Below are 21,150 nucleotides of genomic sequence, written 5' to 3' on the forward strand. Positions count from 1 at the left end.
GATTGGAACAAAAAAAAAATTCTACTTCCTTTCTCTTTCCACACACTAACCGTTGGATGGTTTGGCCAACGCCAAAATTTTTTTACGCAAGAAAACGTTTCCAATTCGATTATTAATTCGAAGGACCTGGATGCGATGAATACTCATTTAATTTTTTTTCAGGTTAATTCAATAACCTCAATTTTCGATATTTTATGATCCTGGACATTCGAATTTATTCTAAAGACCATAATTCCAGTGAATTTCAACAATCGCGTGATTATTATACAAGGAACCGTATTTTTACTCATGACGTTGAAGCTTGCAACGTTGGAGTCCAACGAAATGATGTAAAAAAAAACTCCCCAATAATTCGAGTGATTCTCCAATTTTCTTCCCTCCCGAATTTGCAAACTCGTGGTTTTTCAACCAACACCGATGCTTCGTCAAATAAATCGGTGAATTACAAGTGTTTTTTTCCTTCATTTCGTTGGACTCCAACGTTGCAAACTTCAGCGTCGTTTTTACTCTGATAATCTTTGATACGTCACAGACTCGATGTCCCAAAAATAGCGACTCTTCCGATGTTGTACAAACGTCATTTCAAATCTCCCGAGATACGATAAACTTCCTGGTGTCTGGATGAAAGGCCAGCTATAATAATCGCATTGTGTGGGTCCGACGTGAAAAAAATTTGTGAGTTGCTAAGCCCACCGATAAGAGAGCGATACGTGCGCATCGTCATGCGGCCCCGATATTTTTTTTTGTATTTCGGAATAACGTTTTCGGTAAATGAGTTCGGACGAGGAAAATCATGGATATTATCATTAGTGTACATTTATTTTCGTTAATTAATGTAGCTTCAGACGTCCTCTGGACCCATCGAGATATAATTGGACCTGAGAATATTTCGTCTTTCGTTTAACCTCTCTTAGCCGTCTCGACTTATCAATAAAGTGCAAAACTCATTACTTTCGACTGTAATTATTGCGAGGTGTTGAAACTTCGAATATCGTAATTTCAACGATTATTACAGTGACGTACGAGAAGTCCAATTCGGACCCCTGTGAAGAAAACAAATTTCGTAACCGTCAGAATCGTAAATTTAGTTCGAAAAAAAGTCGTCCCTCTAGCCCGGCGCTGTAAGCACGGCGTAAAGCTCTATTCCCGCGTCTACTTCTCCACGCGAAGAGTGCGAGATTCTGTGTATCCCATAAACATACGTGACATATTACGATAAAGAAAAAAGGCTCGAAGTTTGTGGAAGCTTTGTTGGGTCAGTGGCAAAACCGCTGGGGAGACGAGAGATAAATTACGAGAAGGTTCATCGGGGTCCAACAGTGGCCGATATCAAACGTCATACAACCAACGGCCCCCTCTCAGTCACTTGACCTCTGGGAAAACTGATATATCAGAGCGATCGTGCCGGCACGAGTTCAGTATAACGTAACTCACTCTCTCGATCGTTTACTCGAGTTTGGAAACGATTTTGAGCTGCTGCAAAGTTTGGTGTGTGAAAAACGTGTGGTGCGAACCGAGAACACAATAATCGTGGTTCGAAATCTTCGAAAGTGTCAATAAACGACGAAAACAAAACGGGGAAAAAAGAAACAAAGGATAAATATATCGGAACTTAAAGTAGCGTGTTTTTCAGTGCTAAACGATCAAATAACAGTTTATGAAATCCTCAAGGAATATCGGGAGGATCTGTATGAGATTCGCGGCGTCGACGAAGCAGCAGGAGCGTTCGTTTGTCCGGAAAGGCATTCCGGAAGAGACGAAAAAACCGAGCAAGAAGCTCACGAAACGAGAAATACGTGATTTGTTCTTTGACAACTGTGACGGTTAGTAAAATTCATAATCTCAAACGCTTTTTCTCCTCTATGCAACTCCACTCGCTCCAATAATGCTTCAAACGCTTCTTCGATTATTCTCATTATTCGCTCTTGTTATCTTCGCAGGCTGCTTGACAATGGCCGCGATACCACACGGTGCCTTCGCAGTGCGTAAAGTCCGCGAGAATAACGAGCGTCGTTTTCTCATTTCCAAGATGGAAAAGAGGGGAGGCAACGACAAAGAAAGCAAACAGGACACCGGCTACTCCAAGAAAAACTCTCAAGAAGAGGGTGAGCAAAGATTTTTTCATTACTAGCTTGACTTCATTCAACTTCACATTTTTCGAGTCCCTGTCAGTTCGATTTCGTCGAAACAATTGAATTCGAACGAAAAATTAGGTCTCCTTATTGTAGTGGTTTCATTTCTTTGCTCAATTTTCTCGTTTTCTTCTCCACAAAATGTTTTCTTTCACTCGTAATAGCCTCGATTGAAAATCTTGAATCGAAATGATCCATAATCATTTTTTTTTCATGTTTTATAATAAAATAACTTTTCTGTTATCGAACAATTTCTAGGATAATTATTTCGAATTGATTATGGATTTTTTTTTCTATAGAAAAAATAGGATTCGAAAATTGTATAAAAAAATTACGACTAATAAAAATTCAATTCAATGTGAAATCTTTTTTTTTCGTGCATTCGTGGTCAATGTTGAAAATTTCACCTCTTAGTAAAATTGTGCTACTGTAAATATTCGTTATTTTTACAGGCAGAGAATTAACGCCGTTGAAATACAACAGTAAACTGATGAACAGCATTTGGGGATTGTACAATCGTTACTCGGTGCATAATTTCAAGAAAAACACTGACGCCGACGACGCGATGAACGCGGCGACAGCGGCGGCTTGGGGGCCAACGATTCGTAACGGACCCCCAACGAAGCCAATGATCGAAAATTCAGCCGCCGCGCAGGTTCGCCAATTCCTGGGAACCGGAAACACGATCTAAACGGATCACACATTTACTTGAAAAATTGTATTCATGTAGAATGAGAGTTCGACGCAGTAAATAAAAAGTTTTTTTTCCATCGCGGAAATAAATTTTTAACGTTGCTGTTATGACGTGCGAAAATTAGTCAGTGACAAAAGACTTCGAAAAATATTATTAAGTTCTTCAGTAACCCTTGTGATTTCTCGTGTATGTGATAAAGATAAACAAACAGTTATTATTTATGTGTGAGAAACGTGGACATTTTTTTCATTCTCCCAATCCAGATATCAAAAAAATTTTCAAAATCCGACATTTTTCTAGGGATTCTATTTTTGCGAAAAATTTACTCATGGTTGCTGAAATATTTGTCGAAAATTATGAGATTGAAAGAGAGATGACAACATTATCAGGATACGTCGAGTGCAGCAATCGCTATCTCGCCACCGTGAGTGCGAGAGAGATAGCTGCAATTTTCGAAATTGAATATGTTCGACACGGTTCGATCAATAAAAAAAGCCCCTGTCAGCGTATTTTTGCCATCTTTCCGCGTCCGCTGACAGAGCCTTCTTTTGATTAGTCAAACGACAGCGGAGAATTTTCGTTTCAAAAATGCGAGGTGAGGTTAGTCGACTGAATAAAAATAAATGAAAAACGAAAGAAATAAATTAAAATGAAATAAATTATCAACAGCAGATATCATGATTTCGGAAAAACATTTCAGAGTTGATTTTTAAAACTCAACTGAAAGAGCTGTAATAGAGAAATGGTGTTTAAATAAATTATTCAGAGCTCCATGATAATTTTACTGCACACATACACACATACACACACCTTGATTTTCACTTATTTTTGACGTGATTCGGAATTGCGAAGTCACTTTTGGGATTCAATTCCAACAATTTCACGACAGATGGCAGTACTGTTCGCAACACGTGGTGCCACCGGTCGGAATCTTTTTGAGACTTGCTACTATGACATTTTGTGTGATAAATGTTAATGTGTACTTGTCACTGACGTTTTAGCTGTAAATTTTAGCAGTTAGAACAAATTATTATCGTTCTTATCCTTGCGAAGTTGAATACCGATTATTTCAGCTGTTTTAAACAAATAATCGATGTGGTTATCACGATAAAATATGAGTCGAACAAATAACCAGTTGCCCAACTTGGATAAAGTTTTCAAGGATGAAGAAGATCAAGATTTCGCACCAATTGCCGGGTATGATTCAATCAACTAAACTATTTTATTATGAATTCAACATCAAAATCGTAAATATGAAAAAACATCAAAGCGAAGTCACCAAAAACTATTAAATTTCTCTTCGAATTCTCTAAAAACCGTTTTGTTGTCGAAACATGAAATTTCGATCGGTAAAAAAGTTTATTTTGATCGCCCAATGTACCGGGTATCCCGAAAAAAGCCTTCAAATTCGGTATCTTTCAAAAACACTCAATTCTTGTTGGATTTTCTTGCTTCTTAATACACTTGGCTAACGTTTTTAATATCAATATCAGTTAATAACAATGTTAACAAATATTTATAATTATTCTGCCTCAGAGGATTGTAAAAAAGTGAATTCTGTTGTTATTACAATTTTTAACATTGCAGAAACACGATATATCAGAAACTTGCACCGAGAGACTGATCAGAAAAATGACAGTTTGCACTAGAAAATATTCTTCCTTTCTCCGTTTAGGTCCAATCTGGCAGCAATTTTCGGAGCACCGCAGAAGCTCAGCGATTCGCCAGTCACTGTCAAGCAGGCTTTGCAAAAAAAGTCAAGCAGCGGGAGAAATACACCTCAGATGGTGGCACCGGCAAACAAGACTGAAGTTATCATAGCGAAAGTTGTTCATGCCTATAAACTGTAATTATGAAAATGCTTCAGAAAATACTGGTTTCTATAAGAAACCAAAATAATTGGAAGAAATTATTATTAGAAATTGGGATTGAGGGATTCAAAATTCTTCCATTGAATCACTAATGAAAAGGGTTGAAAAATTGGGTAGTAAATTCAAATAGAAAAGTAATTGACGAGCTGCATTTCTGTGAATATTAAATCATAAAAAAAAATTTTGGTTTCAGGCAAAACGGACAATATAGTCTGATAGGAAAACTGGGTATAGCTCTGACGGGTAACGTAGCTGGTCGAGTTTACCAAATAATATTGTACAGAGGGAAGCAAGAGCACATTTCTACGGTGACACTTACACCAGATTTTTCTTATACAATACGTGAGAATAATTACGCGACATATTACGATGGGAATAACGAGAATTGGTCGCTGTGTTTCGAGAACGAAACTGCTTGCATCGAATTCGCTCGTGAAGTTGGTGTCTCAAGATTTCATTCGATGCAGACGAAGCCAGATAATTCTGTATTTTACCAAAATTTGTGCGTTGAGAGTGAATCAAACAAGGCGAAAGAAAACGATCAAATCGAGGTGAAAGTTATCATTTGCACGAATCTCAGTCAACCGTTGAAACTCGATAGCACTTCGACCCAAAGTATGAACGTTCAAATATCTCAGTACGATAGCTGGGAAAGATCTCTCCTTAACTGTAATAAAGGCCTTAAAAGATTGCTCATTTTACCGCCCAGTAAACAAATCAGTTTAGGACCTGGCTTTCCAAAGGAACGAGAAATTATTGTGGACATCGAAATCGTTGATATCTTAAGAACCGAAGAGAAGAGCTCACCTCCCATCGTCAAACCTACTGTCTCGAGTGGGAAAGCTGCAATTCTATCACGCATGGCCAAAATGGGACAATCCATGCTACCTAAGGTCCCAACATCCACTACCACCGATTCGGAGGACACTGAAGTAAGTGAAACAATGAATTATCGAAAAATTAATAATTTTTTGACGTTTACGAAAAATATTTACTTTCTCTGCAAATGTTTTTCTTTCGTTCTGGAATAATTTTGAAAAAATAATCGTTACGAAATTTTATGTGTTTATTTTCCAGGAGGAGATTCACATCAAGTCTCCGAGACGTTTCAAGGTAAATTGAGAGATCTCCAAACATCGGAATGTTTTCCTACGAGGATAAATTTTTCATGATTTGCAGCCAGAAATCTCAGCTTCTCATCCGTCGAAGCATCAGTCCCGAGCTCCTCAAGAATCTTCGCAAGAGCCGACTCCAATCGCAAACGTTATAGTGCCAAGACCCATTATTCCTACTACCGTTCCATTAGCTCACAGACCGATGATTCCTTCGCCTGCGTTAACGAGTCCTTGGCCCGTTACACCGATACAACAGCAATACGTTACGATGGATGGACAATATTATCCCATACATCAAGCTCCCATCACTCAATCGATTCCTGTGGGAATGGATCCCAATCTGAACGTATTTCTGTCCGAAACGAGAACCCAGAACACGGAAATTCGAATGGGAATGTCGAAGATAGCCGATAACGTTCAAAAATTACTGGATAAGGTCAGAGAAATTTAAAAATTATTGTTCTCGCGATTTAAAGCTTCTTCGTAAAGTCTAACAGCACGAGAATTTCATTTTTGGAAAATAATTCGAATAATTTGTGAATTCAATTGAATTTTATTGCACTTTTGTTCAATTATTCAATTCCCATCACGCGTCAACTTTTTGTTAGTAGAGCTAATAAATTATCGCATGGGAAACGGATAAAGAATAGCGAATCGATTGGCTATATCAAGGTCTCATTATCATTCGTTGCAGTTTCACGTCCTCGAAGTTCAAAGTGCCTCATCGCCCATGAGCCTACGGCGACCAATCCACCGTTCGTTAGATGAGTCTATGCTGAACGAAGAAAGGTACCCCGAGGACGAAACGACGAGAAGCAAAAATTCTGGCGAAGGATCGTATCCTGGGAATTCCAAAAAGGAGCAAAGGCTCGAATCAGAATTGAGCGAAGCGAGAGGTAACGAATCCGAAACGACCAGCGACGAAGTCTTCGTTAAAACTGCACTTTTGTTACAGAACGTCTCGAAGAATACGCTAGTAAGTGTAAAAAGTTCGATCTCGAAAAACAGGAGTGGAAGACCGAGAAAATGGAACTCGTAAAAAAGATCGACCAACTGGAAAAAAAGGTTGAAGAGGGAAAAAAAGCTCTAGAAAATGCGAATGAAACCGTCGGTCGATTACAGGAGAAAAGCAACCTTCTGGAATCGTCAGTTTCGAAACTTAACGCTGAGAAAACGACGTCTAGCAACGCTGAACAAGAACGAGAAAATTCCGTTAGTAAATGACTGAGATTTCTCAATCCACTCGAAAATAAGAGTGAAATAGTTATTCGGGTGAATCATTGTAACATTTTCATTCAGATGGATCAAAAATCTGCAGAAATTAAACGGCTGATGCGCATCACTTATTGGGGGCTATTAGCACAATTCAGGGACGAAGAATCTTATACATCAGAAAACATAAAAGAAACATTAGCTGACACTATCAGGGTTTGTGAATTTTCTCATTTTGTCATCAATCTGTTTCAGTTAGTTAAATTCGAAGTAAAAATATTCGTTTTGTCCAATTATTCTGTTTTAACAAAATATTTCCCTCTCGTAGAGTATCACTTTCTCCGTTTTGAAAGGCCTGAAATATGAGAAAGCAGAGGACGAGAACTTAGAAGTAAGTTCTGAGGGCATGGATCCAAATGCATTGAAACGGTTGCCGGTACAGAATTACTTTTTAATAAATAAAACATTTTATTGGAAAGCAATTTTTTCAATAAGAAATCTTGTGATTTTTTTTTAGTAACACGAAAGTATTAGACTGAACATGAGAAAAAAGTGGACATAGATTTTCAGTGAAAAACATTTGAAATTTTTCGTAATTACGAAAAAAGTGTATTTTTTATTCTCAGACGATTCTTGTTGCTCAAGAAGAACCGCCCCCTGTGCCGCCAATGGACGACGATGTGACAACACAGGATTTTTGAAAATTTTGAACAAAACAAGTGAAAATACAACGACTCTTGGGATTTTTGTCCTCAATTGAATTGCCTTGTATTTGATGAATTGAAAAAATGTATATGCAATAACGAGAAGTTATAATTTTAATAAATAATTATGTTGATTAATGAAAAGTCACGTTCATTTTCGTTCACGTTTGTTTCGAAAAACAAAAAAACAAAATGGTGCCATTATCGTACGCGACTATTGTTGAATTTCTCTTTGAAGTATTTCAAGAGCTGAAATGAATTTTCGCTGTTGTAACAAAGCAATCTTGCAGTTATGGAACGAACACGTTTCATGAATTTTTTTTAGTACTTGTCATATGACGAAAGTACTCGGGCTTCTTAATTTTCGGTTGCAAAACATTTGAATCTATGATTGTTTTTGGACACCCGGTATATGGGAAAACGGTTATACCGTCGTAGAAACAGAGATTTGTATATGTATATAGAGAGAAACTTGAGTTTCAATAAAACTCGGGTGATCGTTGAAAAAAATATACCAACATACAGTCAATTATTCCGTATTTTGTGTATTAGCACTAGATTTTACAGGTAAGAACGTTGATACTTTTGTACATCGAAACATAAAAATGATATTGAGAAACGACAGATGCGCCGTTTTCTTTCATCTCGTCCCTTTTCCGAGTTAAACGCGATTGAGACACGAAACGCGACAATTTTTTCATTTGTCGAATGATAATGTTGAAAAAAAAACGAGTGTATCTTGTGTGATTGTTATAAAAAAAAATAATACAGTAAAATTGTGAAAGGCCGCGATTTGAGATCTAAAAAAACTTGTCCCTCTCCGCCTAGTTGGCGGTCGACGAGTGTTGTGTCCCGTTTCACGAGAAGTCCAGAATACAAAGCCGTTCGTCTGTGCTCACGGTCAACCATCTTGTCTTCTACCACGCCAATCAAACTTTGACTTAACCTCTTACATACAGATTTACCATTATTATACATAAATAAAAATCGTTTAAAACGACGATACAGTAATGAACAAATATGAAAATAATTGTTCGAACGAACAAAAACTTCATGAACCTTTTTCTTCAGCTGAAGTCAGCCTTCACGATGATTTTGGAAGAGAAAAATTAATTTAGCAACGGAACATTCTCTTCCTACCGTAATATGAGTTATTTGTATTTTATTCGAAAAAAAAATGTATATTCTTCAAAAATTTTGATGATACACGAAAAAATCAAAACAAGGAGTCTATGAATAATATGAAAACTTCGACTCTAACGAAAGATATTTCCATATGATTTCCATCACATTCCACGATATTCTTCCGTTTGCTCGAACGAAATTGATAAATATTTATGCATTTTACTATTTGAAGTATGCTCGATTCCTTTTATTTCTCTATCCTCGCAAGACTCAAAATTAGATCCAGGATATTTAGTCCATTCGCTTGGCTGTATCAGTGCCATTTTATTGTAGCCGTGTTCATGAGGAACATGTTAATTTATTTAAAATTTCTTTATAGTTTTCTACAAAAACACATCCAAAATGGCTACTGATGCTACTGAAGAAGACATGTCATTTCATCATGGTGAATTGTTTGACAGTTATGAAGATTTGGAACGCAAATTAGAACGTTTTTCCAAACAAAGTCTCGTGCATTACTGGCGACGAGACAGTAGAACGGTCAGCGGAGCTCACATGAAAACTGCGAGACCTATCAGTGAAAGATTGAAATATTATTCTGTCAAATACGCTTGTATTTATGGAGGACAAAAATTCCTGCCTAGAGGAGCAGGGCGGAGACAATCTCAGTAAATAAATTGTTAACTGAATTTACTATTGTCAGACGGTTATCCCTGCGGAAAAGCTATTTTGTCTGGACACTTTAAATACTGTTGTTTCTCTTGTTGATGCTATGTTATGTTATAAAAGATCTTTGTATTTTCACATTTTCTTTCTTTTCTATTGAATCGCTTGAATTGATTCAGTTAAATGAGGCTAATTTTAACCTGATTTATCGGAACGCAATTTCAGATCGATCAGGACCAACTGCCCGGCTCACATAATGCTACGAGCTTCCAAAGATGGCACTAAACTTGAAGTAACGAGTGTCAATAATGAGCACAATCACGAAATTTCGGAGGTAAATTTGCAGAGAATGTATAAACTTGGAAAGGTTGAGAAATTAGGAACCAAAAATATTAAACGCATAATTTTTCAACACCTTGTGCTTTTGAAAATGCTTGCTTAGAATCAACAGTAGATTTTTCTCATAAGTTCAGATACAAACACGTGTTTTTTTTTTTGCTAGCGGTTTCTGTTATTGTAAAAACATGTTGCTTCCACGAATGTAGTTCTTCAAATATTTCAGAAATTATTTCATTCAGTATTTTCAAAAAATTGCATTCTTTTTTAGGAATTATTTAAGAAGCTTCCACAAGAGCGAAAACTTTGTGGCGAAATAAAACAGGAGGTTCAAGATCTAATGCAATTGCACATAGATCGAAAGAGGCTCAAGGAATACGTTCGTTTACGAACAAACAAAGTTTTACGTTCAAAGGACCTCTTCAATATCGCAGCCGCGAATAAATTAAAACGAGAAATAACGCCTGAGCGAGCTTATCAACTGTTCAAGAGAATTCACGATCTTGAGAAATTACAACGTCGCGAGGGAGCTCGAAGCTGCTCCGAGTCAGAGGACGAAATTTCACAGACGATAAAACGTATAAAAAAAGAGCAGGAGTCGCCTTGGGGCCAAGACGTTAGTTGAAAAACATCAAATTCATTGAATTTATACCAAAACGATTATCACTGAAAATTCATCACACTTTGTTTTCAAACAGGGATTAACCACGGAACTCGAAGGGAGCGAAGTTAACGAATGCGAGGATTCGTACAGTGCTCAAATGAATCAGGAAGAAGTGGGTGACGATATGGATACGACGGAAGGAACATTATTGAGTACCAATACCGAAGGTGATATTATCACCGCGAATGGAGAAATTGTTGGCGATCTCGTAATGCAAGATGGTGATCCCTCCGTCATTGTAGAATCGATCGTCAACGCTGATGGCTCGGTTTTCGTTGATGAAAGAGACTTCAATAATTATTGCAATAATCATCTTACTCACGATAGTAATTCGCCAGGACCACAAGGTAACGGAGAATCCCTCACGCTTATTTCCAGTCAAACCTTTCCGTTAGAACATCATTTGAGTTTTTAATCGGAACTTTAGTTGTTGTAAATCACATTCAATGACGAATTATTCAATAACCAACTGGCTTATCCCTTGACTTGTTCTTCGAATTGAGTTCAAAACAAACGTGCTCGGAAATTTCCGTTTTCAACTGTTTCTTATCGGGTCGCTGATCGCTAATGTGTTTTTTTTTGTTCTCGAACATGTTGAAGTTCTAAATATCGAGACGATAGCGCCACAAGTCGAGATTGAAAAAATATCACGAGTCCACGCATCTTCAGCGAGTCCAACGAGTCAGAGTCGTCCATCAATAAATGAAACGTCGAACGATAAGGCGACGTGCGTTTTGAACGATTCTGCGGATTCTAGAATATGGATTATGAAAGAAGCAGCTGCCGTCGACACGGAAGGAGATAGTGCGGCCGAGAGTGAAACGAATCCGTCGAAAATTAATAGAAATACGAACGAACCGGATGTCTCGGAAGTTGTACTTTCCGAGGAAGCGAGTCATCAATTGCTTCAAGAACAATTGGCTGTATTGAGGGCTGAACAGAGGAAACTTTTTCACGAGACTGAAATGCTTAAAATAAAAAAAGACAAGCTTAGACTGCAGATGAACTGTTACACGAATGAGATAAGAAAACAAGAGATGGAAAAAGAAAAATTGAGACTCGAAATCAAGTTGCTGCAGTCCAAAGTTGTTGAGGATGCTAACGATGTTTCTCACTACATATTCGTGCCTTGAGAATTTTATGTGACGAGAAAAACGAATGAAAACAGACGATTCAACGATTCACGTGTAAATAACAGTGCCCTTAATTAAATTCATTTTTCTGTAAAAAAAAAAGTATGCGACGATCCAAGAGCTTTCGTTGTATCGGCAGTTTTTGGCGTAAACAGTGTTACCTGAACCAGCCGTATTCACAATCATTCACAAATCTTTTCTTACCTTAATCTCACGTTGGATAAACTTTATCGTGAGATTAAACGAAATAAATTATTTCTTCAAGACGTTTGGACCAATTTCGATGGAGCATCTTCGTGGTGTGTTAACAAAATCCTTAGAACTTCGGCCATATTTGCGGAAAAATCGAAAGAAAAATTGTGATTGTCAAAAAGTTTTGAAATGTTGATACTACGCTCAATCGCAAAACCAGACGCTATTTTGGAGAGGATTTGAACGCAACGAAAATGAGCCATAACTCGCTTACTAATTTCCGCTACAAGTAAAATGTAGCCATTTGTATTTCTTTGGAAAATGAGGAAAGTTTGACTATTTTTTCTGAAATTCGTTTTTCATGCATGTATTTGGAATTCTACTTTTAAAACACGAATTCCAGTCAATTTGAAAATGATGTTCTTTCTTTTCCTTTGTGAAAGCATACGCGTGGAGCAATTCTTACTAGTAAAGTTAGTTTAAAAATTGCATTGGTTTGAAACAAAAATGAAATTTTTTTATTTTCCAATCATTCGCTCGTGCGAAAGTGCATGATGAAAAATGCGCGCGCAATCGAATCGAGTTCGCGATGGATCGAACGAAATACTCGAATTTAAATAATAATAATGATAAACTTTTGGCTTCTGCTAGTAAATAATAATTATAAGAATTAACAATTGGAAAAAAATCCCTTAACTTTCGTACTGAATTTGTGTATTGAAAGAAATTATTTCTACTACGATTTACATTTTTCTTATTAAATGTCATTTCACTCTGCATCCTAGAGGGTTTCGTGATTTTGGTGCCGAATAGGTTAGATCACGTATATTATACATTTTTATGAGCTACAACAATGTTCAAACAACCGGTGAAATCGTTTGTGACACGAAATAATATTTCTGGTAAGTAAAAATTGAAATTAATAATAAAGACATCGAACCCGAAGCATCCAAAAGTTACGGTTCAAAAAGTGTTTAACAAAATTAGAGGTTAAGCACAGTGGTTCCAGTTTTATTTTCAATTCAATGCTAGTGAAGTTTAATTTGTCAAAAAGTATGCTAATTATAAAGTATTAAAATCATAACTCCTCATGATTTTTTCGATTTTGCAATTTACAACGTTTCAATCATGAAATATGAAAATATAGGTGAAAATAGAAAACTTGAATGTTTTAAATTAAAGAAATTTGACTGATGTTGTATCATTGAACTTGTATTGTAAATTGTGCACTGAACTGCATGTTGAATTGAACGTTTCCCAAATTTTCAGCAGTTTTTCGTCAGAATGTTCGTTTTGGTAGTACAGAAACTGAAAAGAAGAAAAAATGGGATCTCTTTAGTGCTGTTTGTCTGGAGCGTCATCCGGTGATAACTAAACCAATGCTTGAACTAGAATCAAAGTTTCATAAAATTCTTCGAGAGATAGAATTTGAGAACAGTATGAAATGTGATCACGAACTGAGACTGGAAGCTGAGCGAAAACAAGTAGAATTGCAGAAGAAAGGTCTTCTAGATGTAGACCTTGATGTTGCCATAAAGCAAAGCGCTCAAGATATAGAAGACAGTGGGGAAGCTGAATTGGCTGCTTTCAAATTTGCTCCTCGAGTAACTGAAGCTGATGAGAAAAATATAAAAACATCACTAGATCGTAAATTGGATAGCTGTCTGGTGCTTCTTGTACAACAAAAATTAGGAGATGAACTTTTCTGGCTACCGCCTCAAGCCTGTAGGGTGGAAGGAGAATCTATGAGACAGGTATTGTCATAATTCTTAATCAAGTATCACACTGTTTTTCTAAATTGAAAACCACCACTCTCAAGAACGTTTTTTTCCAGACTGCAGATCGAGTAATGAAAGAATTTTGTGGAGATGGTCTGCAAGCCCGAATTTATGGAAATGCTCCAATAGGATTCTATAAATATGCATATCCAAAACCAATGCGAGAAAGTGGACGGTACGGAGCAAAAGTATTTTATTACTTGGGAAGATATTTGAATGGCAGTATTCCAGAAACTGTTAAGCATCAGTGGCTAGATAGAAAAGAGCTTGAAGAAACAATGCCAGAACCAGTTCATAAAAGTGTTTCTATGTTTCTTATTAAAGAATAGAAAAGAGCCCCATTGATGCACCTCCACTAACAGTCCACTCACAAACGCAATCCTTGGACTGAACTACATTTGTAAATAAATATACACGATAATCGAAAGAAAAAAAATCACATTGAAGTTTTTATTTCAACGATCTTATACCAAATATCAATTTTATCATGGCGCAATAAATATTTACAATGATAGAGATTTTTATAGATGCTCTCTTGAGACTCAAAATCGTCCACTCCTTTTTCTTCCTGTGTACTTTGTGTTTTCCCGAGTCTCTTTGCCTTGTCTTCTTCGTCGTTCCTTCTTCTCGAGAATCCATTCTCGGCTCTTTTTTAGAGGCTTACCTCTAGCTTTCTTTGCTTGCTCTCTGTAAAGTAAATTGATAGAGTAACATTATGATAAATAATTAAGTAAATCTTATGCTGTTTGTGGCTCAAGAATATTGATCAATTTCTTTTCTACGGAATGGACATTCAATGTTTAGAGTCAAGAGAAATAAATTTTCTTTGAAAATATAAACGAAGATAAGAGAAAATTTACAAAGCTGGTATTCAATAGAACCACATTTCAAATTCTTGAATTATTAAAGTAATTTTTCTATCGATCTCTTTTGAATAACTAAAATGATTAATCAAAATTGAAAAATTGTTGGATAACTAACCGCCTTGCTGTGTAATTAATGGTTGATCCATTGTTCTCTGTACCAAGGGCCTTTGGTAATGGCATCGCGCCTCCTGTCATCAATACCAGGAAAAACTTTTTTGCTTTTGTACTGTTAGGATAATCCACTACGACACCACCAAAAAATCCAGCCTTGGTAGCTTGCGTCGTTACCAATTCTATCTGATCGCTATTTTCAGGATAAAATTGAAACACTGCTCTGGCACATCGTGAAAGACACGCGAATAAAGTAGAAAAAAATTTGTATAGTCTTTTCACTGGATTGTGACTTGTTTTGTCAGCGTTGCAAAGCCATTGGAGAGCTGAAATGCTTACTGCTCCATCAAACGTACCAGCCCGAAATGGCATACCTTGTCCCATGTCACTGAGAATTAGATCACCTTCTACTTCACGTTCCAATGCGATATCTGTATGAAAAAGTAATGAAGTTTTGTAGTGTCTTTGCTCAAACAAGAAAATTGGGGACTTTTTAAATTTTATTTCATCCCTATTTTATAATAAACTCTGAATAATTTTTCACTGACTCACAAATTAAAATATTCAATATTCAATTTAAAATTGCCATCATTATATGAGACTTAAAAAAAAATATTGAGAAAGATTTGATAAGTCTTAATTGACAAAAATAATCAGAGAATCTCAATTTTTTCTATGAAAATACTCCAAGTTGAAATTCTTACTGAGCATTGCAGATGAAATGTCTACTCCAATCCAGAAATGTCCTTGATCTTCTAGAACACCGCCACTCAGGCCAGACCCACATCCAATGTCCAATAGAAAACATGATTCATCCTCAGGGAGAAGAAGTAGTTCAATGGCACGTTCACACATTTGAACTTGGATATCCATCATCCTCGAACTTGAAAACAAAATTTTGTAAAATAATTTCAATTAGTCACTAGATAAACAGGTTTTGTAAAATGATGTACAAGTTTCTAAGGGTTCACCCTACACATTTAATGGATACCCAGAAGAAAAATATTCTTAATAATTATAAACTTACTTTTGAGTATATTTCCTGGCCTCATCTTCATTGTAAAACTATAAAGAGAAAATTCAGGAAACATCAGTAAGAAATCATGAATAAACAGTACTCCAGGGTGTAATTGAAAATTTTTCAAATACCACTTCGGGTGGTGCCAAATGTTCGGGTCGTTTTGCCATGTTATCACTTTTAGGATGAAAAACAATGCGAAAATCACAAAATTTCGAAAGTGTACGATGTTACACGTGTTTTCTTGGAGAGGTTAGTCTACAATGTTGACATGCTGGTGTTCAAGTCCAAGCTGATCGGCCATCGGCCTGATCGCCTTGAAATTTCAAGCCAGCAAAAGTTTTACCAAAAAGAAAAATGAGTATTTACTATTTTATCGACCGCTGAACTGATAGATCATTTTACCGATTCATAGATATCTTCTAAGCTTTCTAACGCCGATATATGTATTGGAATAACCGTTGAAACGAATGCGGATTCAAATATTTGTCGGTCATTTGTAAAATTATTATTTTTAATAATAACGAAGACTATCATTTTTATTTGAATCCTAGAAAAGCAGGCAAGGACGGACATGCTGAAATCACCGTTGATTGCGCTAGTGTCGTAAACGACAGTTTTCCTTTTCGCGCCTTCGTTCGGTGCTGTTGCTGGTTAGCTTATTCGTTCTGAAGTGTGACGGATTAAATAAAAATTCGTTTTCATGACGTAAATCGTGGCAACATGTTTGTGGAAGATTTCAAAAATGATTTCTACAACGTGATACGAGGGAAGGTGAGTTCGGAATTTCATTTTTATTTGAAATAAGAGTTAAAACTTCTTTAACCTCTTCAAAGACTAGGTTAATCGAAGACCACCCAGGAATTGTTAATTCGTTGGTCTTTTGCTTTGCATCACTATCAAAATTTTCGCTATCTTGCTTTCAACTATTTTGCTATTGTTCATCTTTGCTCACTGTCAAAGTATCCGTAGCGTTTAGCGTTTCACATCCTGGTAGGAAGATGTTCCTTTCGTTTGTTTTTTCAGTCTTGCACTCATTTGTACTACTGTTTTTTCTTTTAAAAATTTTTTAAATTTTTCAATGTTTTCATTTTTTTTTCGAAAAAAGGGCAATACGAAAGATAAAATATTAACGTGCTTTCATACTCATTATTTTAATAACAATTTAAATGTATTGGTAGACAAAACAAAACATTTCCAATCATGAAGTTTCTCTTACCGCATTGTTGTTTCTAGTTATCTGACAAGCTTTAAATTATTCTACAGTCTATTGAATATTTTGATACTTCTGTAAAACCAAAGAAAAAAATTAATTTCAGGGTTGTCTGCTGCTCGTGAACTTTGACGTTGATGCTATTTGTGCGTGCAAAATACTACAGTGCCTTTTTAAATATGACGGAATGGTATATACTCTTGTTGCTGTCCAAGGACTTGAAGATATGGTTCAGGCATATACGGAAAATGAAAAAGAGGTGATTAGCTTATTGGAGCAATGCTATTCCAACCATCCAGGAATAACTTCTTTGTGTCTATGAACTGTCCTATATCGAAGTGATCTTTACAAGGATAATTTTAAAATGATAGATTGACCAGGTAACTAGGTAATCGTTCACTCAAATTTTTTTTTTTTCAGGTTAAATATGTGATAATGGTGAATTGCGGTGGAACTATAGACATAGTTGAACTCCTCGAGCCCTCAGAAGACACAGTATTTTTCATCATTGATAGTCACAGACCTTATGACCTTCCTAATATTTATTCTGAAAGTCAAGTCCGGATACTCCACAAACCTAGCCCTGATGATGAAATCCCAGAATATAATGACATTTACAAAGATGATGAGGTGAGATATTGAGAATTTTTTTATTATGGACTTGAAAGCATCGATTATTCATAACTTTTTCAGTTAATATTAGAATCATGGGTAATCCAACATGAAAGCAATTCCTTGTTAATTCGTGTTTAATACTAAAAATAATTTTATTCTCGGTTTTAACTAAAACTATGTTTTTCCAATGCTTACAGTCTGACGAAGAAGAGCCTCAAGAAGAATCAGACGTGGAGGGTGAATCACAGGAGTCAAAGCGTCGTAGAATGAACGAAGATGATTTAATAAAAAGGAGAGAAAGAAGGCAGTGGGAAGAAAACAAAGAAGCCATAATTTTCAATTACACTCAATACAGCTATTATGGCAAATCAGTACGTGTCAATTGTAACAAAACAAAAATTTCTTCAAGAATTTATGAAATTATAATTATAAATTGAGGTAAAATTTAGACGATTTTTAAAAAAATCGAGTAAATCCAAAAATTTTTGAATGTTTTATCATTTGCAGAGCGCCGTTATGATGTTTGAATTAGCCTGGAAAATGACCAAAGACTCTCTCGACATGGTTTGGTGGGCAATAATCGGTGCGACCGAACAGGCAATACTCAACAAAGTTGAGTCGAGGGTGAGCGTCATCGAGGCTGGTAATCTACAGGGACACGTATCGCGATTGACCCACAGACAAGAAATCGATCCTAACGCGGAGCAACAGAGTCTCGTCAAAGTCACTTATGATCGAGAGTATCCTTTGAATTTCGAAATTTGAGTAGATGAGAAATTCATGAAATTATGAATCTTGTAAAGATTCTAAATGAAAAATTCTACGAAATTTCTTTCTGGCGATTTGAGTCAAATCGTCGAAGGAGGTAGAGACTGGAAATTCGAAAAATTTCTTTAACCACTTTCCACAGTCTACAATTAGCGCTTTATCGTCACTGGACTGTGGAAGCGAGTCTGAAGCATTCCATGGCGACTTCAGTGTCTTTAAAACTCTGGTCACTTCGTGGTGAAAAACGCCTCAAAGAGCTCCTGGCTGAAATGGGTCTTCCTTTGGTGCAGTCTCGACAACGTTTTTCCTCGATGGATTTGAATTTACGGAAAGAATTTCGCGAAATGGTGGAAAAACTCGCCAGCAAGTACAACGTCGACAGTGTCGTAGGAGCGAGCTTTACGTTTCAGTACGGTTATCGATTCAAATATTGTGCTTCGGACGTAGTTTATTCGATGTTGGCACTTCTAGAATCATCGGTAAGGTTTTTCAAACGCTTTGTTACTTTTCACTTCAGCTCGCTAATCGAAAAAACACAAAACTACGATTTTTCTATAAATTTTTGTTTATTTCCATTTTTGTTTATGTCCTTCTTCAGGCAAAGGATCGACTTCCTCAGCGTTGTTTTCTCGATGCGTTGCACTGTTTATCACGCTTAAAAAAAGACGTTTTGGAGGCTGGCATCGAAAGAGCGAAGTTGATGTTGACCAACATCTACAAAACGGCCCAAGGTATCCTCGAAATGAAGCAAGTTATCAACACGGGTTCGCTACTCTACGTCACGATTCCGGACGGTACTTTGGATAGCAGACTCTTCGGACATCCGCACGCGTTGTTGATGCTCGCACAATTTGTTCTCCGAGCTTATGTCAACTCATCGAGAAATCGACGTGCTCAAACTTGGGCTTTGGTCGCATCGGCGGTTTACAATCCTGAGGAAAATACCTGTCTCATTGTCGGTGTACCACCGATAGTCGAAGATCCACCTAGAAGGTAAATCGACTAAAAATTAACTTGTACCTTTTCCGAATGGTTTCCTGATCAAATCTCCAATGAAAAATTCGTTTTTTCATGACTTTTCACTTCAATTCGTTGCTAATTCAATTTTTTACAATTATTTTCAGTTTATTTGGCCAAGCTTTTATAAAAACCGCGGAGAATGCGCGCTGCCACATCGAGGCGGACTACTTTGACACAACGAGTGAGTCTCAACTGAGGTTTTTTGATCAACCCAAAGAATTTTCGAACAAATCTCTCCTAAAATAAACTTCCCAATTGAAATTACTCGTTTTGTATTTTGCATGGAAAAGTCAGCATCAATAACTCTTCAACCGATTTTGGTCGACTTAGGTCGAAAAGTTCCGACAAAACCTAAGACTTTTTCAGCCGGAAAAATTGTATAAGAAAAATTGTTTGTTAGGTGAATGAGAAAACCTTTAAAAATTAATCGATTGGCATGCTTCTTTGTTTCTTTTGCAGTTATAAGACTGAAAATTGAAGAACGCGGAAAGTTCCTCGAGTCCTTAGCAAATTTGCTGATGAATGGTTGAAGTACAAAAGGTATTCTGTCGCGATAAAGCGAGAGAATGAAAAACATATCGAAAGCCTGGCCCCGATGGAAGCGATTTCTCCGTTCTTGGCCGAGAAGACGAACGTCTGATAAGTATCAAAAGAAACAACAAAAAACGACAATTTTATAAGCGAATTAGTTAATAATATAATAGGACTAAAGGACTCCAATAACGAATGAAAGAAATGTGTGCGCTCTCGCATGATACAGGTTTATCGTGCAACGAACATGTAAATAAGCAATGTGAAGGACGAATGCCTCTTTATGTTTGTTTTAAGTACCAGCGACGAGTTTAGCTTTAATTTACCGTTCACTTTACATTTTCATTTCCTTATTTTTTACCTCATCGTTCATTGTAAAACTTGTATAAAGTAGAATTCGCGAGTTCAAATGACTTGCTAAAATATCGTACCGACGTACTAAAACCGCGATATTCGTTTTTGATCAGGTAGCTAGAGAAATGGGCGAAGCTCGTTTTTTAAATACTTTTTTCTACGATATATTCAACTTCATTATTTTAGACCATTAACATTCAGGAATTTATCCTGCCCGTATATTTATAATTCCACGTTGTTCATGCTTATCGAGCCTCCTTATGGTCGGAAAGAATTCTAAGCAAAAACCAAAAATTACGACTTTGAGGTTGAGCTTTTTCGTTAGCATCAATTTATCTCATTTTCATTAAATGTCCAAGTGTTTGGAAAATTTGTCAAAATGAAGATGCTTTTTTCATCGAACGAAAAAAAATTGATTTATCAGTGCTCACGTAAATAAGTATTGGAAAAATCGAGATTCGTTTATGCCCCGAATTTTTAGGAACACGTTAACAAAGAATTCATTCCTTTTCGAATAGAGTCAATGAATTCGGCTCGAATAAGCAACTACGAAAAGTTTGTCAGCGTTGATCGAAACAGACGACACAAAAACGCAGTGTCTGTTATTCGAACGAAAAAAATAATCGAATATAAGGAAAATAGTAAAATATGAAAAATCGAATGAAAACTTTCGCGTTCGGATAATAATGATATTTTTTTATACCCCGTGACAGATGAAGCGAGCTAGCGAAATATTTACAGAGATTCTTAGAGAACTATGTTCAAATTGATTAGAAACATTTTTTCGTCCTCGACCACGTAACTGTACATACACAACACTGACTTACCCTTAAGAGTGATACTAGAACTAAGGACTCGCGCCGATCATGCTACCTTTTTTTTTCATTTTGTAGATAAATAATCAAAATGAGGGAGAAACAAAAAAATCACTGTCAAATTGTAATTAAAAAATCGAACTAATCGAAAATCAATTAACAAGAAAAGTGGATTGACAATAAAAAGGAATAATCTCAATTGATTGAACAAGAATTG

At 36.4% G+C, this 21,150-nt stretch overlaps 6 protein-coding genes and 1 long non-coding RNA gene across 11 annotated transcripts; 5 read left to right on the forward strand and 2 right to left on the reverse strand.

Moving 5' to 3' along the window:
- The first annotated feature begins 1,161 nt into the window (after window positions 1-1,161).
- Window positions 1,162-3,047, forward strand: LOC122411079 (uncharacterized). Its single transcript, XM_043419604.1, has 3 exons — window positions 1,162-1,823; window positions 1,941-2,105; window positions 2,585-3,047. The coding sequence occupies exons 1-3, from the start codon at window positions 1,658-1,660 to the stop codon at window positions 2,821-2,823; spliced, it is 570 nt and encodes a 189-aa protein (XP_043275539.1). The 5' UTR covers window positions 1,162-1,657; the 3' UTR covers window positions 2,824-3,047.
- Window positions 3,048-3,737: 690 nt separating this feature from the next.
- Window positions 3,738-7,872, forward strand: LOC122410677 (FK506-binding protein 15). 2 transcript variants are annotated; one of them, XM_043419022.1, is made up of 10 exons: window positions 3,738-4,023; window positions 4,502-4,672; window positions 4,891-5,629; window positions 5,775-5,810; window positions 5,877-6,248; window positions 6,507-6,708; window positions 6,768-7,024; window positions 7,112-7,240; window positions 7,353-7,415; window positions 7,651-7,872. In XM_043419022.1, exons 1-10 carry the CDS (start codon window positions 3,941-3,943, stop codon window positions 7,723-7,725), a joined length of 2,127 nt encoding a protein of 708 aa, XP_043274957.1. In that variant the 5' UTR covers window positions 3,738-3,940; the 3' UTR covers window positions 7,726-7,872. The 2 variants fall into 2 exon arrangements, with proteins under 2 accessions (XP_043274957.1, XP_043274956.1); XM_043419021.1 differs by having other exon boundaries at window positions 3,743-4,023; window positions 7,353-7,460.
- Window positions 7,873-8,100: 228 nt separating this feature from the next.
- LOC122410678 (uncharacterized) lies at window positions 8,101-11,918 on the forward strand. 3 transcript variants are annotated; one of them, XM_043419025.1, is made up of 6 exons: window positions 8,101-8,295; window positions 9,233-9,521; window positions 9,745-9,853; window positions 10,127-10,471; window positions 10,554-10,866; window positions 11,120-11,918. In XM_043419025.1, exons 2-6 carry the CDS (start codon window positions 9,256-9,258, stop codon window positions 11,650-11,652), a joined length of 1,566 nt encoding a protein of 521 aa, XP_043274960.1. In that variant the 5' UTR covers window positions 8,101-8,295; window positions 9,233-9,255; the 3' UTR covers window positions 11,653-11,918. The 3 variants fall into 3 exon arrangements, with proteins under 3 accessions (XP_043274960.1, XP_043274959.1, XP_043274958.1); XM_043419024.1 differs by lacking the exon at window positions 8,101-8,295 and adding an exon at window positions 8,365-8,628; XM_043419023.1 differs by lacking the exon at window positions 8,101-8,295 and adding an exon at window positions 8,669-8,869.
- On the reverse strand, window positions 8,258-8,879 carry LOC122410683 (uncharacterized). The gene is made up of 2 exons (XR_006260999.1): window positions 8,788-8,879; window positions 8,258-8,676 (listed from the first exon to the last, which is right to left on the reverse strand). It is a non-coding gene; the product is annotated as an uncharacterized lncRNA (long non-coding RNA).
- A 555-nt stretch (window positions 11,919-12,473) lies between the features above and the next one.
- mRpL46 (mitochondrial ribosomal protein L46) lies at window positions 12,474-14,058 on the forward strand. 2 transcript variants are annotated; one of them, XM_043419027.1, is made up of 3 exons: window positions 12,474-12,746; window positions 13,114-13,598; window positions 13,679-14,058. In XM_043419027.1, exons 1-3 carry the CDS (start codon window positions 12,698-12,700, stop codon window positions 13,949-13,951), a joined length of 807 nt encoding a protein of 268 aa, XP_043274962.1. In that variant the 5' UTR covers window positions 12,474-12,697; the 3' UTR covers window positions 13,952-14,058. The 2 variants fall into 2 exon arrangements, with proteins under 2 accessions (XP_043274962.1, XP_043274963.1); XM_043419028.1 differs by having other exon boundaries at window positions 13,117-13,598.
- Window positions 14,046-15,920, reverse strand: LOC122410679 (probable 18S rRNA (guanine-N(7))-methyltransferase). Its single transcript, XM_043419026.1, has 5 exons — window positions 15,749-15,920; window positions 15,627-15,664; window positions 15,304-15,482; window positions 14,604-15,030; window positions 14,046-14,309 (listed from the first exon to the last, which is right to left on the reverse strand). The coding sequence occupies exons 1-5, from the start codon at window positions 15,785-15,787 to the stop codon at window positions 14,165-14,167; spliced, it is 828 nt and encodes a 275-aa protein (XP_043274961.1). The 5' UTR covers window positions 15,788-15,920; the 3' UTR covers window positions 14,046-14,164.
- Window positions 15,921-16,247: 327 nt separating this feature from the next.
- On the forward strand, window positions 16,248-21,147 carry Cdc45 (cell division cycle protein 45). The gene is made up of 9 exons (XM_043419220.1): window positions 16,248-16,391; window positions 16,937-17,089; window positions 17,251-17,460; window positions 17,643-17,816; window positions 17,953-18,185; window positions 18,356-18,692; window positions 18,812-19,206; window positions 19,338-19,414; window positions 19,693-21,147. The coding sequence occupies exons 1-9, from the start codon at window positions 16,341-16,343 to the stop codon at window positions 19,761-19,763; spliced, it is 1,701 nt and encodes a 566-aa protein (XP_043275155.1). The 5' UTR covers window positions 16,248-16,340; the 3' UTR covers window positions 19,764-21,147.
- Window positions 21,148-21,150: the final 3 nt, after the last annotated feature.

Source organism: Venturia canescens, chromosome 5 (assembly GCF_019457755.1).
Source record: "Venturia canescens isolate UGA chromosome 5, ASM1945775v1, whole genome shotgun sequence".
Classification (NCBI taxonomy): Eukaryota; Metazoa; Arthropoda; class Insecta; order Hymenoptera; family Ichneumonidae; genus Venturia; species Venturia canescens.

Bases quoted from the DNA above. Each gene is read 5' to 3' on its own strand.
- mRpL46 (XM_043419027.1), top strand. From the start codon at position 12,698: ATGTTCAAACAACCGGTGAAATCGTTTGTGACACGAAATAATATTTCT. The intron at 12,747-13,113 runs GTAAGTAAAAAT...CCAAATTTTCAG, and splicing joins GACACGAAATAATATTTCTG to CAGTTTTTCGTCAGAATGTT. The intron at 13,599-13,678 runs GTATTGTCATAA...GTTTTTTTCCAG, and splicing joins AAGGAGAATCTATGAGACAG to ACTGCAGATCGAGTAATGAA.
- LOC122410677 (XM_043419021.1), top strand. From the start codon at position 3,941: ATGAGTCGAACAAATAACCAGTTGCCCAACTTGGATAAAGTTTTCAAG. The intron at 4,024-4,501 runs GTATGATTCAAT...TTCTCCGTTTAG, and splicing joins GATTTCGCACCAATTGCCGG to GTCCAATCTGGCAGCAATTT. The intron at 7,025-7,111 runs GTTAGTAAATGA...ATTTTCATTCAG, and splicing joins AACAAGAACGAGAAAATTCC to ATGGATCAAAAATCTGCAGA.
- LOC122411079 (XM_043419604.1), top strand. From the start codon at position 1,658: ATGAAATCCTCAAGGAATATCGGGAGGATCTGTATGAGATTCGCGGCG. The intron at 1,824-1,940 runs GTTAGTAAAATT...TTATCTTCGCAG, and splicing joins GTTCTTTGACAACTGTGACG to GCTGCTTGACAATGGCCGCG. The intron at 2,106-2,584 runs GTGAGCAAAGAT...TTATTTTTACAG, and splicing joins GAAAAACTCTCAAGAAGAGG to GCAGAGAATTAACGCCGTTG.
- LOC122410679 (XM_043419026.1), bottom strand. From the start codon at position 15,787: ATGGCAAAACGACCCGAACATTTGGCACCACCCGAAGTG. The intron at 15,031-15,303 runs GTAAGAATTTCA...TTTTTCATACAG, and splicing joins CATTTCATCTGCAATGCTCA to ATATCGCATTGGAACGTGAA. The intron at 14,310-14,603 runs GTTAGTTATCCA...TTTACTTTACAG, and splicing joins ATTAATTACACAGCAAGGCG to AGAGCAAGCAAAGAAAGCTA.
- LOC122410678 (XM_043419025.1), top strand. From the start codon at position 9,256: ATGGCTACTGATGCTACTGAAGAAGACATGTCATTTCATCATGGTGAA. The intron at 9,522-9,744 runs GTAAATAAATTG...ACGCAATTTCAG, and splicing joins GCAGGGCGGAGACAATCTCA to ATCGATCAGGACCAACTGCC. The intron at 9,854-10,126 runs GTAAATTTGCAG...ATTCTTTTTTAG, and splicing joins ACAATCACGAAATTTCGGAG to GAATTATTTAAGAAGCTTCC.
- Cdc45 (XM_043419220.1), top strand. From the start codon at position 16,341: ATGTTTGTGGAAGATTTCAAAAATGATTTCTACAACGTGATACGAGGG. The intron at 18,186-18,355 runs GTATCCTTTGAA...CACTTTCCACAG, and splicing joins AAAGTCACTTATGATCGAGA to TCTACAATTAGCGCTTTATC. The intron at 18,693-18,811 runs GTAAGGTTTTTC...GTCCTTCTTCAG, and splicing joins TGGCACTTCTAGAATCATCG to GCAAAGGATCGACTTCCTCA.